Source organism: Phyllostomus discolor, chromosome 3 (genome assembly GCF_004126475.2).
Source record: "Phyllostomus discolor isolate MPI-MPIP mPhyDis1 chromosome 3, mPhyDis1.pri.v3, whole genome shotgun sequence".
In the NCBI taxonomy this organism is placed as follows: Eukaryota; Metazoa; Chordata; class Mammalia; order Chiroptera; family Phyllostomidae; genus Phyllostomus; species Phyllostomus discolor.
Genome location: NC_040905.2, coordinates 121,399,141 through 121,418,985, shown reverse-complemented (window position 1 = coordinate 121,418,985; position 19,845 = coordinate 121,399,141). Strand labels below are relative to the sequence as shown.

At 42.0% G+C, this 19,845-nt stretch overlaps 1 protein-coding gene across 4 annotated transcripts in view; it reads left to right on the top strand.

Annotated features, from left to right (window-relative positions):
* The window catches only part of LCMT1 (leucine carboxyl methyltransferase 1), a 69,608-nt gene extending 50,080 nt beyond the window's left edge, over positions 1-19,528 (top strand). For 3 of the 4 annotated variants that reach the window (XM_028523246.2, XM_036021367.1, XM_036021366.1), the window contains 6 exons: positions 4,973-5,075; positions 8,420-8,540; positions 12,987-13,088; positions 13,968-14,059; positions 17,145-17,242; positions 19,317-19,528. In XM_028523246.2, coding sequence (XP_028379047.1) covers positions 4,973-5,075; positions 8,420-8,540; positions 12,987-13,088; positions 13,968-14,059; positions 17,145-17,242; positions 19,317-19,339 — 539 coding nt within the window. In that variant the 3' untranslated portion in view covers positions 19,340-19,528. The remainder of the gene's footprint in view (positions 1-4,972; positions 5,076-8,419; positions 8,541-12,986; positions 13,089-13,967; positions 14,060-17,144; positions 17,243-19,316) is intronic. The other variant, XM_036021365.1, reaches the window with a different exon arrangement.
* Positions 19,529-19,845: the final 317 nt, after the last annotated feature.

The window sequence follows — 19,845 nt, the reverse complement described above, 5'->3', positions numbered from 1 at the left end:
CATTTTGGCATTGTTCCAGGCCTGAAGCAGGTGGGGGTTGCAGGCAGCCAAGAGATTAGGAGACTTTTTACAGATAGAATGAAGATTCAGGCTATGACAAAGCTGAGGGATGAGGATCTTTTGTCCTTCCTCCATAATCCCCTAAGTCCTTCCCTGATGGCCCCTTTGTGGCTGCGACTGTCTTAGGTTGTTCCTGCCTTGAGGAATCTTACCCGTCATTGACTAACCAGCCATTCTCCAGGGGCCAAGCAGGGTGAAGTAAAGGGGGCAGAGGTTGTGCCCCTGCTGGGAGGGTAAGTTTTGTCTCCTTAGTGGCTTATGGTCCCAAGGTCTTTTTACTCAGCCTTAGCCATAGGGGGTTATAGCTTCTGAAACCAGGCAGGGTGGTTCCCAGCACTGTTGGAATCATCAAAGTCTATTATTGTTAATGAGACTTGGGCCATCTCCTCCAGTGTCTCCTGGGTGACATGTCAGCATACTATGGATATGGCTGGGCCATGGCCAAGTGTGCTTCAAGTCACTGACCCCTCATCTTCTCCATACCTTGTGCTAAATTTTTAAAAGAGTCATCATAACAGTGTGCATTTCAACTTTATGAGCTACCTGTAGCTCCAAATTTCTGGTAAGACATGTCTCCCCTGAACTTCAGGCTTCAAAATTTTGTGGGGTTTTGTTGTTGTTGTTGTTGTTAGGGATGGAAAACTTACATTAAATATGCTTATTATTGTGCTGGCTGGCATGGCTCAGGGGATTGAGTGCTGGCCTGCAAACCAGAAGGTCTCCAGTTCAATTCCCAGTCAGGGAGGACACATGCCTGGGTTGCGGGCCAAGTCCACAGTTGGGGGAGTGCAGGAGGCAACTGATCACTGTGTCTCTCACACATCGATGTTTCTATCCCTCTCTCCCTTCCTTTCTCTAAAAATATGTAAAACAATATTTTTTAAAATATGCTTATTATTAATATGTATGTTATTTGCAAGAAGGCATATAGGCATTTGGGAACCATTTGACTTCATAGTGCGGCAGACAAGTGCCTTCCTGTTCTTTATATTCTTTCCCTGACTCAGGCATTGTAGTGCCAGGGGCTGACTTGGGTTTCCCCACTTGTTCTTAGGTGCTTTCCTAACACCTAGTAGGTTCCTGGGAGGTATTTCCTTTAGCTTATGGTGTGTGGCTAAGTGTAGTGGAATCAGCCAGTTGGGGTCATCAAGATCATAAGAGAGAACCTGCTTCTGTGCTGAGCTATTACCCTTTCCCACATTGTTTGCTGTGGGTCCTCAAGCCAGGAGAACCTGAGTTACCAGCAGTGACACAGGATGTCTGTTGGATGTTCTAACTCCTTCCCTGATTTGTACACTTGTGGAGGTTGGGCAATGCTTTGGAAAAACGGTCAGTTTTCTTTTTATCATAAATCTCTTTTTTAACTTTAACTGAAAAAAATTTCAGGTGTACACAGAAATGCTCTGACTAGATTGTTGAACTTCCATCATGAACCCTTCACCTGCTTTTCACTATTGCCAGTCATCTGTACCAGTGGTTCTGAGAGTGAAGTCCCAGATGAGCAGCATCAGCACCATCTGGGAACTTGTCAGAAATGCAAATCTCTACATTTTGAAAGATCTGCATCAGAAACTGTGGGGGTGGAGCCTATCAATGTGTGTGGTTCTGATGCAGCCACAGCTTGAGAACCATTGGAGGTACTGTGCCATCCAGCCTCTGTTGGAATATTCTTAAAGCAAGTGCTATTTTATTCGCAAATAGTTCAGATCATAAATTATTTCCTTTGAACGTAGTATCTTACAAATTGGCATACCATTAAGAGAGCAGCCTGCCAATCAGTACCAAAGTAAAATAGGTCTAATTTTTGGCCTCCTCATTTCCCTTGTAGCCCCCTACTTTTTATTGAAATATATTTGAAGACTTCCAGCCAAGATGGAGGCATAGATAGACACACTGTGCCTCCTCGAACAACCAAACTAAGGACAACAACAATTTAGAAACAAAATAACAACCAGAACTGACAGAAAATTGAACTGTATGGAAGTTAGTTAAAATAGACACATTCATCTAGACCGGTAGGTGGGGCAGAGTCAGATGGCTGGGTGGAGAAGGGTTGTGGCACAAAAAGCAGTGGCAGCAGGCATGCAAGACACCCTGGGCGCGCAAGAAGGCAATGGGCAGACCCAGCGAGGCAGTGATTATGAGGTGAGGCACTACGCACAAGACTCTGGCTGACCACGCAGTCCCACATTCTCACACAGATAAACCAGGCGAAACTGGGGAGCAAGACAGATCACGAAACCCAGGGTCCCAGCACCAGGAAATAAAGCCACAGATCACTGATTGAAAACACCTGTGGGGGGTGAGGTGCAAGGAGAAACTCCCAGCCTTACAGGAGAGCTCGTTGGAAAGATCCACAGGGTTCTAGAATGTACACAAAACCACCCACATAGGAATCAGCACCAGAAAGGCCCACTTTGCTTGGGAGAAGCGGTGGAAGGGACTGAAATCCTACAGAGAGCAGAGCAAGCGCCATTGTTCCCTCTCAGACCCCTCCCCCACATACAGTGTCACAACCCAGCCACTGGGTTGCCCCGTCCTGGTGAACACCTAAGTCTCTGCCCCTCGTATGTAAGGAGGATGACAAGGCAAAAAAAAAAAAAAAATGACCCAAATGGAAGAACAAATCAAAGTTGCAGAGCAAATACAACTAAGTGACCAAGAAATAGCCAACCTATCAGATGCACAGTTCAAAGCACTGGTGATCAGGATGCTCACAGAATTAGTTGAATTTGGTCGCAAATTAGATGAAAAAATAAAGGCTACGCTAAGTGAAATGAAGGAAAATGCATAGGGAACCAATTGTGATGGGAAGGAAACTGGGACTCAAATCAATGGAGTGGACCAGAAGGAAGAAAGAAACAACCAAACAGAAAACAATGAAGAAATAAGAATTCAAAAAAATGAGGAGAGGCTTAGGAACCTCCAGGACAACTTGAAACATTCCAACATCTGAATTATAGGGGTACCAGAAGGGGAAGAGGAAGAGCAACAAGTGGAAAAAGTTATTTGAACAAATAATAAAGGAGAACTTCCCCAATCTGGCAAAGGAAATAGACTTCCAGGAAATCCAGGAAGCTCAGAGAGTCCCAAAGAAGTTGGACCCAAGGAGGAACACACCAAGGCACATCATAATTACATTAGCCAAGGTAAAAATGAAGGAGAGAATCCTAGAAGCAGCAAGAGATAAGGAGACAGTAACCTACGAAGGAGTTCCCATCAGACTGTCAGCTGATTTCTCAAAAGAGACCTTACAGGCAAGAAGGGGCTGGAAAGAAGTATTCCAAGTCATGAAAGCCAAGGACCTACATCCCAGATTGCTCTATCCAGCAAAGCTTTCATTTAGAATGGAAGAGCAGATAAAGTGCTGCTCAGATAAGGTCAAGTTAAAGAAGTTCATCATCACCAAGCCCTTATTATATGAAATGTTAAAGGGATTTATCTAAGAAAAAGAAGATAAAAAACATGTACAGTAAAATGACAACAAACTCACAATCATTAACAACCTCACCTAAAACAAAAACAAACTAAGCAAACAACTAGAACAGGAACAGAACCACAGAAATGGAGATCACATGGAGGGTTAGCAATAGGGGAGTGGGAGGAGGAGAGAGGGGGAAAAGGTACAGAGAATAAGTAGCATAGATGGTAGGTAGAAAGTAGACAGGGGGAGGGCAAGAATAGTATGGGAAATGTAGAAGCTAAAGGCCTTATGACACATGGACATGAGCTAAAGGAGGGGAATGTGGGTGGGAAAAGGTGTGCAGGGTGGAGGAGAATGAAGGGTGGAAATGGGACAACTGGAATAGTATAATCAATAAAATATACTTTTTAAAAAAGAAGCATTAATTGGTTGGCACAAAATAGGGGGATGTCAAGAATAGTATAGGAAATGGAGAAGCCAAAGGACTTATATTTACTACCCATGGACATGAACTAAGGGGGGCGGACTGCTAGAGGGAAAGGGGAAACTGGGTGGAGGGGGGCAGAGTGGGGAAAATTGGGACAAGTGTAATAGCATAGTCAATAAAATATATTTAAAAAATACATATGACATACAACACTGTGTAAGCTTCAGGTGTGCCTGTTAATTGGACACATTTATTTGTTGTGTAGTATGACTGCCATTATGATAATTGGTACCTCTGTCACATCACATTATCATCATTTCCTTTTAGTGGTTAGAATATTAAGATCTAGCCTTTTAGCAAGTTTGATGATTATAGTACAGTATGGGTGTCAGTGTTGACATACTTTGCATTAGATCTTTAGGACTTATGTGCTACTCATTGCAAGTTTATACCCTTAAAAACATCTCTGTCTTACACTGCAGGAACATCCCTGGATGTATATATCACACAGGTTACTCTGTACTTATTTTAAAGAAATAATTAGATGGATGCTTCATGATACCTATACAGGATGTTCGTCCCAGTGCCTAAGACAGAGGCAACTTGCAAATACCACATCTAGTAGTGAGGGATTGACTCAGCCAGTTGTTTTATTCACTCAGCAGAACACCATGAAATCACTTTTAAGTGGGAAAAGCATTTTTCAAAATAAGTATTAAGTGACCCTATTTTCTTTTTCTGTGTGGAGTGTGTGTGTGGTATGTGTGTGTTGAGAAAGAGAAAGACACAGACAAAGAGACAGTGAGACAGTGTTTGTGTTGAGTATATGCGTTTAAGCACTTTGGAAAAAGGCTGGAATGCTATACACCAAAACGCTAATAGATATTTTTGGGAAATGTGATTTAGTTAATTTCACTCTTCTTATTTGAATTTTAAAAATAATGAGTGTATATTCTTATAATGGAGAAAAACAATACATTTAATTTTGAAGAAGCCATATCCATTGGAATATAATCTCTTCTTGATTAATTTCTGTTGAAATTATCTCCTTGTATTCACAGATGGGCACATGTTGGATTCAAAGAGATATGCCATTATTGGAGCAGATCTTCGAGATTTATCTGAACTGGAAGAGAAACTAAAGAAATGTAACATGAATACACAGTGAGATTTTTTTTTGACTTCTTACACATTTGTGGTTTCATGCTAACATGAGACAAGGCCAGTTGGCAGTGCAGCATGATAACGCATGTCCCATTCTTCATTTCATTGTTACCTTGAGTGATTTTCTGAGTTTTTTAGAAGTAGTGTTTCTCAAGTCTGTTTCACATCAGAATGACCTGTATTGCTTTTGTAAAATATAGTACTGATGTGTAATATAAACAGAGCTTGAGAGAAGATAATTGTGTGCATAGAAACATACAGTTGCAACATACTAAGAAAGGATTAGCATCCAAAATATATGAAGAACAGGTACTATGAAAAAAGAAAAAAGTCCCATAGGCAAATGGAAAAAAAAAAGACTAGGTAGCTCAAAGATGAAACTGAATATCATAGAAAAAGGGTAAGGAACCACAGTAATAATCAGATGAAATTTCATTTTACTCCCATCAAGTTGGCAAAAAAGTGTAAATCTGGCAATATTAACTGTTGGCAAAATGACAGGGTAAAAGGAATGGTTACACACCACTAGTGGAAGTGAACTCAGTACAGCCATGGCGAGGAACAGTCTGGAAATATCTGGTAAGATTGCAGATGTGGGTAACATGACAGTAGCTCCACAGTCAGGTGTGTCCCCTGCATGTGTGCACAAGGTGGATGTTCACTGCAACCACCATTTTTAGTAGCAGAAAATTGGACACAATCTAAACATCCATCAGGAGGGGAATGGATGAATAGCCTTTACAATTTATGACCTAGGTCAACATGGAGAGAGCTCAAAAAGTTGGGTAAAAAAAACCAAGTTGCAGAGTAATATATTTAGTGTGTTACCAGATGTATAAAATCCCCCAAATACTGTAAAATCAAATCCCCCAAATACTGTATTTTCATGATTACATGTATACCTCACAGAAATATTTTTAAAGTGGAGGAGAAGGGCTCACACCAAATTTTGGAGAGTGAGGGCCTTTGGGACACAGGGGAGGAGAGTGAGATGTGTGATTTTAGCACAGCGATGCTGATCATAATTACATTGGAATTAAAGAGTTAGTGGGAGATAAAGACATGTCTACATGATCTCCTGTAGGTGAAGATGACACTTTCAAGACTGAAAAATTCAAGGGAGAGGCTTGAGGGGATAAGATCAAGGGAATATTTTGAAGAAAGTGAAGGCATGCGGGAGGAACTCCATCCAGCAGAGCTCTCCTGGGTGCCACAGATGAGAAATAAGTCATCCCAGACGCAATCTTGTTCCGGTGGGAAAGGGGATGGCGATTCCCTCTAGTGGGGAATGCCTTGAGCCCTTCTCCCAAATGGCTTTTATTGGGAATGGTATGTGTAGGTGTATACAGCATACATGCATAGCTCATCAATCAATGTCAAAAGGCTATAGTCATACAAAAACAGGTATTGTCTATAGATAACAATTGAAGGAACACTGAGATTTGTCATAGGTCAGGGTCTGTGAGACATGCTGACTCCAGATGGTCTTTAAGACATGTTTCATGAGATGAGGAGTTTCCTCCTTATGCCTTAAACTTAAACATCTGGTTTATATCAACAGGGCTATGCTAGGCAGAGCAGGCTTCAAAGGACAGAATTCAAAAGGGCCTGATTTTCATAGGAACCCTTAGTGTTAAGAGTCGGGTCATGCCTGCCACCTATGTTTTTACCTGGTTTTCCAGGGAGACTTACTAGCCCCTTTCAGGGCTTGCTCTCACAAGGCTACAGTCTCCAAAACCACATAGAGGAGTCCCCAACAAAGGCAAAAATCGATGGCGAATTATTAAAGAATTTAGCAACTAAGGGGATCATTGTTAGAAAGGGAAGGGGTCTGTAGAGCAGGGACTGAGGCTAAGTGTCCTTCAGCGGAAAGGAAAGATCCCCATTCTTCTGAGGGGAGAATGAGGAGTAAGAACAGCTGCAAATACAGGTGTGCTTTGGGTGACAGAGGGAAGGGAAGTATAGGAAGTTAAATCTTGATCTTTCTGACAAATCTTTCATTCACGTGGAGATGGCTGTCTACATTTTGAAGTTCTTCTTTATGTATTTAGCCTAGAATCATCAGCCAAGTCATTAGGATTTACATACCCATCTGCCGCCTTTTTCCCTTTGGGGAACCCTCAAAATGATACGTGGATTGCAAGATGTAGTGTGTTCTTTAGCAGAAGGTGGGTCTTATTGTTTAAGGCCACACTGCTTTTCTTGGGCAAGTTAGTGAGTGATGATTAGTAGTAGATGGTTAAAGCTGATACAGGAAGCCTGGAGCCCCACCCTGCATCTTGGAATTTGGGTTCCAATGTGACTGCTCCTGCTTGGTATTGAATAGGAGTGGGGTTTCTTATTTATTTGTTTGTTTGTTTGTTTAAAAACATCTTTGAGTCCATGTTCCCTTACACAAATTAAAGCTTTTAGATATTTCTGAAGGAGTTTGTTGCTTTTCCTAATCCATTCAGTAGTTTGGGTCTGGTAAGCGAGAATGGATACTAAGTATAATGTAATTTCTTGAAGACTGTTCATGTTTTGAATTTTTCATGGTAGCAGCTTATATAAGAAGAACTAGATTCTGTTAAGTAAATATCAGTATTTCTGCATTATACCAGTCATCTCATCATGTGTATCAAATTTTTCCAAACTCAGGAGGTTTCAGACAGCTTGTAATTTAGTTGCTCGGGGTCCTGAAATGACAGTTTGGGCTAGGTGTAGCTGGGTAGTTCCTCTGCTGGAAGGTAAAACTTAATTGATATCCCCTGGGATTCACTTGTGTGTGTGTGTGTGTGTGCCCATACATGTGTGCACATGCACACACAGAGGGCAGGTCAGCTGGGGGCTGACTCACTGTCACCTGGACTATCTCGTTCATGCAGGGGGCTGCCCCTCCTATGGAGCTAGTTTGGGATCACTTGCACAGTGGTTTTAGGTTGCCAATGCAGCAGGAGGGCAAACACCCCTGTGCAAGTGATCAGCAGGCTTCTTGTTTGCTCCTGGCCAAAGCAGGTCACATGACTGACCCAGATTCCAAGGGAAGAATATGATCTCCCACTCTTGAGTGGTGGAAGCTGCAGTTTGGTATTGCCATGGTGTAGATGCAGGGTGAGGGAGAATCTGTAGCCATTTAACACATTTTCACAAGCCAGGCAGCCATTGCTCACTCCTCACCTTTGTGCAGTATAAATCTTTGCGACGTGATGGTGTCACACATATGTTGCTGTGCTGATTGGCCATGTGCTTGCTAAGTGCTTCTGGTTTTCCTGGGCTGTGAACTGCCCTGCCGGTACCATGACATGTGTACAGCCAGAGTCCCAACCTGATGAAAACACGTATATGCCTCCTTTTCGTCTCTCAAGATTGCCGACACTCCTGATAACAGAATGTGTGCTGGTCTACATGACTCCGGAGCAGTCTGCAAACCTAATCAAGTGGGCAGCCAACAGTTTTGGGACCGCCATGTTCATAAACTACGAACAGGTAAAAGGAAGCACAGGAACCTTGTGTTCTGTACAGGAGCCTAGGGATGGCTCTCCTTCTGAGCAGCCTGTACATACTGCTACTCTGGTTTCTTTTGGCCTCTGGCCAGATGTGTCTCATTTGTTAGTTGATGCCAGTAGTCCTGCTGCTCCTGACTTACTGACTTCCTGCAAACTTTTAGCCAGAGTTTTTGGAACTGCTGTTTTGGCCCTTATGAGTTTTTTGAGATATTTGATCATTGTATTGGGTTGGCCAAAAAGTCCATTTAGTTTTTCTGTAAAATAAAAGACATTTTCTTAATTTTCACCAATAACTTTATTGATTTGGATATTTTGAGTATATCAGCTATCTCCCACTATAGGCTTCTACTAGGTAGAGGACAGAGGTGTTCTGCAAAACATCTTACAGTGTTTAAGATAGCCCCACAGCAAAGAATTATTTGGCCAAAATGTCAATAGTACCAAGAAGCTCCCCAAGCCACTTGTGACACATTCCATCAGTCATGGCACCTTCTGTGTACACTGCAGGAACCTTTGTGTGTATTTCAGTGCATTTCTACCTTTCTTGAAGTAATAAGCATAATACACTGAAAATGTTTCATATTTTCTTCCATTTTCAATATTAAAATGGCTGCACAAAAAAAAATCACCAATTGTGTTTTTTTTAATGTGTGCTGATACGACAGCTGTCACAATACAATCTAACAAAATTGTTTCGAATGAAGTTAAAAACAACTTAGCACTACTAGAGCCATCATACAGGAAAAAAGTAAGAGTCTTTTTGGCCAACCCAATATTTACTTTCAAGTCAAGCCTTTGATTGAGGGAGTTTTGTCTGCCTTTACTGTAGGGGTAGCAAACTTAATGCCCTCAGAGGTGGACACATGATGCAGGCAGAGGAAGTTGGCAAGTGAGTACTGTAGAGTGGTGAGGACCAGGGGACACTGGCTACCCATATCCTGTCTCATGGGAGTGGCCACTCTTCAGTCCCAGCCTGTTGTCACCATGTGGGCCTGTGAGCCTACAGTTGCCAGAACTCCCAATTTTTCAGAAGTTAGAAATGCAGGATTATAATGTAACATTTCCTAATTTCTAAAATCACTGAGTTTGGTCCACTAGCTGCTGGTTTGCCTGTTCTGAGCTAGCGCAGAATGGATTTTTTTAGAACTTTGGATTATCCAGCTTGGTTCCGAATCCTAGCTGTTTTGTTTTGGTTTTTATTGTTCTATTTTATTATATTTTATTTTTTATTTATTTTTATTTATTTATTTTTCCCCTTATTTTAGAGAGGGGGGAAGAGAGAGAGGGCGAGAAACATCCGTTGGTTGCCTTATCTGTGCACCCCAGGGGACCAAACCTGCAACCCAGTCATGTGCCCTGATTGGGAATCAAATTGGTGACCTATCTGGTTTGCAGATGATGCACAAACAACTGAGGCACAACACCTGGACCTACTTCTTACTATTGACAGTGTGATTAGTTGTTGGGAGTCCACCACCTGGAGGCAGACCATCTAGCTGTGTGAATTGGGCAAGTTGCATAACATTTCTGTGCCTGTTTCCTTATCTGAAAAATGAGGATAAAGAAGTCCCAGCTTCATAGGGTTGTTACAGCATTACCTGGCTGTTAAATGTTGGCTATTATTTGGATCTCTGAGTCCCCATTCTTTGTTCATAAAGGAATAAGGAATGCCTAGCTCTCTCATGTATTATGGGAATTCATGAGATGATGAGATGTTACAGTGGTGGGCACATGGTAGCTATTTTTGTTGTTTATTTTATTTTAGTTTTATTGATTTTATTGTCTGTCTCACGTTAATTTTATTTTTAAATTTTATTACAGGTAAGAGCAGTACAGGGTCTTGCCTAAGCTTATGTGATTATAGACAGATTAGGGATAAACCTTGGTTCCCCCCACCCCTGGTCCAGGTTCCTGTGTAGGTGGTTTCTGGTTGGTTGATTTCTTCCTTCTCTCTCTTTAACTGGGGGCTGTCTTCAGACTCAGTCTTCATTCCTGGTGAGTGGATATAATGGCAGCTGGCCTCCTGGTGTTTTCTTTTTTCATGTGAATAAATCCTGGGAATCTGTCTTTGCTTTCAGGATACCACACCTGGGGAAAATGAATTCTGCTTTCCATACGTTTCCACACACCTTGAATGTGTACTGCTTCATTCACTTTGGTTCATTCGTGTATTCCTCTATTCAACAAGCATTTATGCAACATCAAATGGAGATGGTGGATCAGTGAATTTTACCCAGAGATCCTGTCACTTTGGAGCAGGCCTAGGAATGGACCATCATCCAATATGTTGTCCATGGCTGTCCCCAAACTGGTTCAGATCCCACCTACCACTTAATTCAATAATTTTCTAACAAATACAAAATCATTAGCATCCTCACATTTATTAATTGCTCACATGCCTTACATTACTTCCTAATTAGTTTAAAATGACAAAATCACATGGACAATAACTACAGTAATGGTAATGATGACAGCAAAGTTGTATAATTTATTTACAATATATAGGTGTTATATATGCTATGAGTTTTACGTATGCTAGCTTAATATTATAGCAACCCACAGGGTAAGTACTTGTCCTTTTGGTGTTACAGGTCAGGGGCCTGAAGCACAGGGAGTAAGGCAGCTTGCTCACAGTCTCACAACAATTAAAAATCAAGCCAGGATTCACACTCAGGCAGTAAAATGATGGAGTGTGCTCCCAGACCACTTCTATCCCGATTGAATAGTGTTCAACCTGACCATTAGTGCCACATGAGCCTTACTCATCCACTAAAAGAGAAAGCACTGGTCCTTGTTGTCTTATGTGAACTCTGGGATTCATTTTACATATTGTTAATAATGAATTTTTGGTACTTTGTATATGACAAAGTAACAGTATATATATGTTGTAACAGTGTATGTGAGATTATGTTTTGTGGCATTTGGGCATATATAGAATTTAATTATGGTTTATGGGTTTTTATACACTTTTTTATTCAAAAGCAGAATAAAAATAAGTAATACAAAAGTATAGATAAGGAAATGTAAGTCCTTGTCCCCAGACCTCAGCCCCCTCACCTGGTAAGCAACTTTGCCAGATTCCAGAATTCTTTTATATGTGTAAATGTAGAGAGAATTTTTTTCTTAAAGGCAGATGGGGTAATATAGTACACACTCCTCTATACCTTAATTTTCAGGAGTTTTTAGATCTTAAGAGATCTTTCCATATTGCTGTCTATATTAATATATGTATGAAGGGGGTACCAAAAATGAAATTTATTTATTAAAAATGGTGTATTCTTAGATGTTTAAACTTCAGTCACCTTCAAAGTACTCTCCATTTGATGCAATACACCTATCAAGACACTTTTTTCCCTCACTGCCCAAAATAATTTTTGAACTTGTCAATATTGATGCCTTTTAATGTGCTGCTGCCATTTTAAAAAAGATTTTATTTATTTACTTTTAGAGAGATGGGAAAGGAGTGAGAAAGAGAGGGAGAGAGACATTGATTGGTCGCCTTTCACACATCCCCAACTGGGGAACTGGCCCACAGCCTACGCATGTTCCCTGACTGGAAATTGAACTGGTGACCTCTTGATTTGCAGGCTGGTGCTCCGGCTGCTGAGCTGCACCAGTCAGGGCACTTCTACCATTTTTTGTTTTACCTCTTCCACATTAGCAGAACGTTTCCGGCTGTGAGGACTTTTTCATCTGGGGAAACAAAAAAAAATCATTCAGGATGAAACTAGGTGAATAGTGAGGGTAGGGCACGGCGTGGTCATGCTGTATTTGGCCAAAAACTGCTGAACATTCAGTACAGTGTGGGCAGGTGCATTATCTTGAAATGGGCAAATATGTTTCAAGAGTCTTCAAAAATAATTCACTGAAGCTGAACCCAGCCTCTCACAACACCACCAGTTGGTACACTGATACAGATGGGTTCCTAGAACACTCACCTAGTGGAGAAACCCTCTACTACAAGAGGCCCACCCTCCAGAAAATAATTCTGGTTTTTTGGGGGTCTCTCCTCATATCTATGTCTTTCCTATTTCTCCTGCTATATGGTATTTCATTATATATGAAACATGCCAGAATTTAACCTCAAATGATACACATTTAAGTTTTCTCCAGAGTATTCTGTTCAGTAGAATGCTGCAGTAGACATTCTTGCATCTTTGCGTACACGTGCAAGTGCATCTGCAGGAGAGATTGCCTGCAGTGGGTTGATAGTGGGGCCACAGGCTATGTGTACAGTGGGCGTACAGGTGTCCTCCAGGGGCTGCCCCAGTTTGTGTTCCTGTCAGCACTTGCACACAGATTCCTTTACCTGCCCAGGTGTTAACAAACCTCAGTACTGACTGATTAAAAATAGGATGTTATTTTATTTTGCATATTTAAGAATAAAACCGTTATGGCAGTGCCTGGCTGTTCTGTCCCTTCCCAGGTGAACATGGATGACCGGTTTGGGCAGATCATGATCGAACACCTGCGGAGACGACAGTGTGACCTGGCGGGGGTGGAAACCTGCAAGTCCTTAGAGTCACAGGTCAGAGAACAGAGACTGGAATGTCCTCTTGTACCCTTAGCCAGGCAAGAAAGGGTGTCCGCCCTTCACTGAGAGTAGAATGTGCGCAGCCCTCTAGAGGGCCTGTGTGCAGGCAGCTAGTGCTGCATGTGGGCCACTAGTTCAGCATGCTGGGGGAGTACAAGCCTGCTTTTCCACCTTGCTATCAAAAATACATATTTCCTACACCCTATCATTTTAACTTTTTATTATGCGTTTTTTAAACAACAGAAAAGTAGAAGGAATTGTAAAACAAAACACCATGTCCCATCAGCCAGCATCAATAATTAATATTTTGTAAATATTGTTTATTCCCTCCAAATTTTTATTGGTATTGTCTTTGGAATACTTTAAGGCAAATTCCAGATAGTATATAATTTCCTCCCCATAAATACTTAAGTGTAAATCTTCTACCAATAGGAATTTCTTCCCCCTGGGTTAATTATAATACCATGATTATATCTTAAAATTGGCAATGGCTCCTTTGTAGCATCTATCATCCAGCTCATGTTCAGTTTTCCACAATTACTTAAATGTTCATAGTTAGTGCATTTGAATCAGGATCCAAACATGGTCCACACTGTTTTATGTCCCTGAATCTCTTGGAATCAATAGTAGTCTCACCTCTTTTTAAAAACGTCAGTTTTTGACTGAAGAGACACCTCCCACTCCTGCCCTTATTTAAATAGGTAACAGTGTGTGTTCAGTATAGAGCTCTGGAAAATAAAAAGAAGGAAGACGATAGGTGCTGGAATGGGCTTTTGAGAGAGGAGTCATGTAAGAAATTCTCACGTGTTTAAAGATGTCTGCATTTATGACAGTGCCTTGTGGTTTTCCATTTCTCTCCTCCGCATGTTTCAGAAAGAACGGCTCCTGTCGAACGGGTGGGAAACAGCATCAGCCATGAACATGATGGAATTGTACAGCAAATTACCTCGGACCGAAGTCAGCAGGTACAGGAGTGCAAGGGTTAAGTCTGTGCATTAGTGTGAAACAAACAAAACCCTAACTACACCCATTTTAAAACAAGTTAACCTGCTCCCACAGATTAAACTTCCTGGCACCACAACAGTAACTCATTAGCTATCAGCCGAGATAGGGTTTATGCCAAAATAGGTGATCTTTTCAAAACCAGCAGTTACACCTGCAAAATTCCCAGAGCAGCATCTGCAGTGGAAATTGTGCATAATCCTCGTTTTTGGGAGTGGGAGGAGAAGGACATTGTTCAAGGGCTTCGTAGAAAAAGCCTGCTCGCAGACCTCTAAATGGACTTTTGCTCTCATTATAACAGAAATACACACTCATTCTAAAACAATTTTGAAGCAGTGTAAAAGTACATGAAGTGTAAAGTCATGTTGTCTGCACCCACACCGTCCGGAGAGCTGCGGTTCATGAGTGGGGTGATTCTCTCTGCATGTAGAAAGAGAAGTACTTACTGATTTGTGGATTTGTATTTTTTGAATCAGTAGCTTCATATTATACAGTCTGTAAATCACCCTCCTTTTAAAAGAATCGAACAGTAGATTGTATTTGTCTTTACCTATCAAAACATTGAAGGTCACTAAGTTTAATGGTGCACATTATTCCTTTTCATGTGTGGGTGAGTTGTCCTGTGTTTTATTTTTTGTTTAGTTTTAATTTCCCTGTTACAAAAAACATTGGGAGGCACACACTGCATTCATCTCTACATTGTTATTGCCAGCTTTTTTAAATACTTATTTGTACTTCCTGCTTTGTGTTTCCTCTTGCCTTTGGGGATCTACAGGAATAGCTGTTGGTCTCTTGCAAGATAATGAGAATTTTTGGTCTTGCTTCTCCACGTGCCTTCTTTATTGGTAGAAGTGCCACTTTTTTTCAAGTCCGTATGTCAAAGCCTCGAAGGTCTGTGCTATCTCCACATGAGCAGGTCAATGCTTCCTGGATTTGTCTCGAGTTTTCCGTTCCCACAGGCTGGTTTTCATTTGCTTCATGTCAAGGTGACTCTTCTGAAGAGCCCCGGTCTGGCATCTGTAATGAAACTGCTCTCCCAGCTTTTCTTGGTGCGCAGGGAAGAGTCTGTAACTGGCATCAGCCACAGGGCAGCAACTTCTAGGCAGTGTTTGTCTTGTGTTGCCATAGCCTTTTGTAGACAGCAGCGTGTGTCCCCAACAGAGGTGGGTGATGAGTGGGACAGCTCTGGTGTGTCTCCCCCAGGCAGAGTGGTCCTCCCAGCTCTGTCAATGCCACAAAGTGTGTGTGTCCACATCTGCCAAGGGTTTTGCCAGATACTGTGCATAAAGCAGGACCAGCGATTTAACAGGTGCTGAGTGCGTGCTTTGTGCCACACACTTTCTAAGCACAGGGAATAACTGATCAGAATACGGCAGGGGTGTGCCTGCTTGTGGAGTTCACATTCTTGTGAACAGCCATCTTCTGGCAGCTGAACATGGTAATAACCTCCTTTTTAGGGTTCTGGTTTCTTCTAGAACTTGGTATTAGGAAGCCCGCCTTGAATGTCTTCTGGTTAGTTGAGAACGTTAGTTAGGAAACAGCCAATATCCTTTATGAGTAGACATTCTCACTTCAGATGTGACCCTTGGGCCTGCATACCAAGGCAGGAATAAGTGTACAAATAGGGAAACGTGCACCCTCACACACACACAGCCTGGATAAAAGGCAGTCCCACAGTGTTAGTATTGGCTATTGTGAATAGTACGACTGTGGATTATTTTATTGTTTTTTATACTTTTTGGAAATGCCTGAATTTTTCCCCCACGGTCTGTGCCTATGACAGAAAATATTTTAAAAAGCTATTTCATGTATTTGCATGTTTCTCTGTGCATACATTTAAAAGTTTATATTTAAAATACATTTTTGAAAAAAATTGTACAAGCATATGATTAAAAAAAGAAATTAGTATAGAGTAAAAACAAAAGCTCTCACCCCACTCACCCTCACTGTTCATCTACTCCCTCCTGTCAGTTTTTCTGTATTTTCCAAAATAGTCTACCTTGTAAAAGTTCTATGTATGTACAAGTATATATACCTGCTTTTTCTTTACATAGATAGTAGTCAGCCATGCACATCATATACTAAAACAACCTGCTTTTTAAATGCCATGATGTGTCTTAGAGGCTGTTGATATCAACATTTATAGACCTACTCTATTCTTTTAAATGGCTGTCAGTGTCCTGTGTGAATGTGCTTAATTAGCTCATCTCTTTTTTGCTATCCCTACATAGATAGCAGCTGCAATGCTTCAGTGAGTGTTCTTGAACATGGATCTGTGTACACATACAGGGTAGATTATCAGAGTGAGTTGCTGAGTGAAAGGATCTACATCATAAACACTGACAGGAAGGTGAAGTTGTCCTCCAGAGAGGCTATCCTGTTCTGTAATCCTACCCGTAATGCAGAGGGGCTCCTTTTCTCCGTGTCCTTTCTACAGCAAAGCAGCCTTTTATTTCTCTCCACCCAGTAGTTGAAAAGATGTCGAATAGTGAAATGTACATATTTTTTCTCATAAATGAGATGGAAAACCTCTTGTTTTACTTTTCCAGTGAACTGGTGTTACCTGCCTTTTTAAAAGTTAAAGTATAGTTGACATAAAATATTATATAAGTTTCAGGTGTACAACATAGGCATTCAGCATTTATATACATGACTATTTTCTCAGTGCTGTACATTACATTCCTTAACTTACTCAGTTTATAACTGGATGTTTGCACCACTTATTCCCCTTCACCTTTTTATCCATCCCCCCAGCCCCTACCCATCTTTTAAATTAGTTTTTGAAGTTTTTCTTAATGAAGTGCAATAGCTCTTTATACAGCAAGGGAATCTACCCTTTGTTATTTGTATCACAATTTTTTTTAGTTTGTCCTTTGTCTTTTGATTTTGCTTATCATACTTTTTTCTTTTCAATAAAAATAAAATGTAACCACTACTTACCTTCTATTTGTTGCCTCTCTTCCCATAGCCTGTGTCATGAACACCTTTCTGTGTCTGTGACTGGGTGTTGTCCTCATTTCTAATTGCACACCTGTGCTGTTCTGCCAGAATCGAGGCCCTGGAACTCCTGGACGAGATGGAGCTTCTGGAGCAGCTCATGAAGCATTACTGCCTGTGCTGGGCGACCAGAGGGGGAAGTGAGCTAGGTACCTGCCTTTACCTTTGCTTTGGCCTATAAATCAGAACCTTTCCATGTGCAAAGGATTCAAGATATAGCTAAACTTGTAGCCCAGAGAGTACTAGAGCATTCATTGTGTGTATGTGCCAGTGACTGCATCCAGGATTAGCCGTCATACCCGTGTTCTATACACCGAAGCAGGAAAACTGGCAGGTAGAGCCCCTGCACCAGAACCTGCTGTGGAATTGCCTCGGGGGGACGGTGACAAGCTTTGAGAGTTTAAAATAATGATCCTAATAAAAGTAACCAGTGTCTGCCTTTTTAATAAGCTTATAACCAGGTTTACTAGAGAGTAAGCACATGTCATGGTATCCCTGTAATAAACCCTTGCAACTGTGGGTTGAATATCTCCCTCTGATACCTTCCGATAAAGGTGACATTGCCCAGCCTGCAGAGTAGGGCTGTGGGGGAGAGCATGAATCCCCTGTTCCTTTGGTCTCGCTCCAGTTTCTCCTTACAGCCACCCTGGGCTCATCCCTCTTCCTCAAGGGTCATCCCTTGGGCATCTCTCCAGCCCTGTGGAGACCACTTAGATCCTGGTTATGGTCTTGAACATAGCAGCTGCCCCTCAGGCTTCCTACAGATGTGTCCCAAAGATATATAGTCATAGAGGCAGGGACTGTCCCCCATGTGAAGACTCCAGGCTCACGGAGGTAATCATTCCCCTGGGTCTTGTCTTCCCCAGTAGTTTATAAATTTACTCAGCTGTGCACTTTAGCCCATAACTTCTTTTCAGTTTTTTTTTTTTTTTTTAAATTTAAAATCACTTACTATTAGCCCTGGCCAGTGTGGCTCAGTGGATTGGAGCATCATCACATAAACCAAAACGTCGTAGGTTTGATTCCTGGTCACGGCACATGCCTGGGTTGTGGGTTCTGCTGCTGTTGGGGCTTGCTTGTATGATAGGCAACTGATTGAAGTTTCTCTCCCTCTCTCTTCCTCCCTTCCCCTCTCTGTAAAAGTCATTAGGGATGTGCTCAAGTGAGGGTAAAACTAAAATCACTTAGTGGGGTTTTTATATTGCTATTTCCCTCCAAATTTTCAAAACAATGTAATTTTGAGTATGAGAAAGAAAAGAATAATCACTGTCTCTGAGGAGAGGGTGCCCATCCCTCAGAACCTCTAGTAACTTCCTCCTAATGTTTTTCTAGCTCTTGCTGCATTTCTAGCAGAGTTGAATTTATAGATTTGTGTAACTTTGATTCCTGATCTTTTCAACTTAGCATTATAACATGAGCATCCCCTCTTGCTATTAAAAACTCACCGAGTGTAACTTGAATGGCTTCATGAAATTCCATCATGAGGCTATTTCCAAATTTACTTAACTTTCCCAAACTTTGGAAACGTGGGTTGTGTGTAATATTTTGAGTTGATTTTGGGTTTTACAGAGTAACAGTATGCTGAACATTGTTGTGATGGGGACTTTTGCCCCTACTTTATCTGGGTGCCATGATGTCCTGCAGTGTACATGTGTGGTGAAGAAGCATGTCTACATTTGCTCTGAGTTCAGCCCTTAAAAGACAGGCTTGGTGTTAACTGTGAGAACCCTTAAACTATGACAATGCTTTCTGTCTTTTTTTTTTAATCTTCCCTCGAGGACATGCTTATTGAATTTTAGAGAAAAGGAAAAGGAGGGGTAGGGAGAGAAACATTGATTGGTTGTCTCTCATTTGCACCCTGACAGTGATGACCGAACCCACAGCCTAGGCATGTGCACTGACCAGGAATCAAACCCGTGACCTTTCGGTTTTTGGGATGACACTCCAGCCAACTGAACCACATTGGCCAGGGCTGATGGTGCTTGCTTCATACCTTTAAAACCACCAATGAACACAGTCTTGTACACAGCTTGTTTCCTGGTGAAATCTCAGGAAGCAGGAGACCAGAACTGCAGGGGTTAGGGGTGTGGCCAGCACCCATGGTATGGCCTGTGCTCAGGACCAGCCATGGAAGCTGGGGCCCAGAGGGGTCACACTCTCCCACCTCTGTGTTTTCTCTCCTTGGCACTTGGAGTCACTCAGCTGTGTGTTTGTTTCCCTCAGGTTTGGAGGAGATCACTTATTAACCTTTTCCAGGCTCATGCTGAGCCAGAAGCTGCAGCCACTGACCTTCCTGAAGTTGATATACAAGTCTCCTGAGTGATGGCCAGGCCTCATCGACCAATCATTCCACAGTTGAGAAACCAGTTACTAGGGCTGTTGCACCACTTCCTGTTCTGTTGACTCATCATTTAAATAAATCTCAGTTGTCATTTGCCTGTGTGCTTGTCCTTCCCTTCCCTGGGTGGGCTGTGGTTTTCTTCCACATGAGCTGAAACCCAAGGTTCGGCTCCTGCTCTGACCTGGCTGATTGCCTGGGGTCACATGCAGTTCTTGCCCTCCCATCCTTTGGGATTTACTCCATATGCTCTTGTTTGCAGCAGCTGACGATGCACCTGTACCTTGACCCTGGGCCACCGGGTGTAGGAGCTCCTCTGCGCTCCTGTTTCTGCCCCCACCAGACTAGCCTACAGAAGTACTCTTTCCTCTCAGTTATTGTGGAGGCCAAATGAGGGCCTCCTAAAATGTCTTG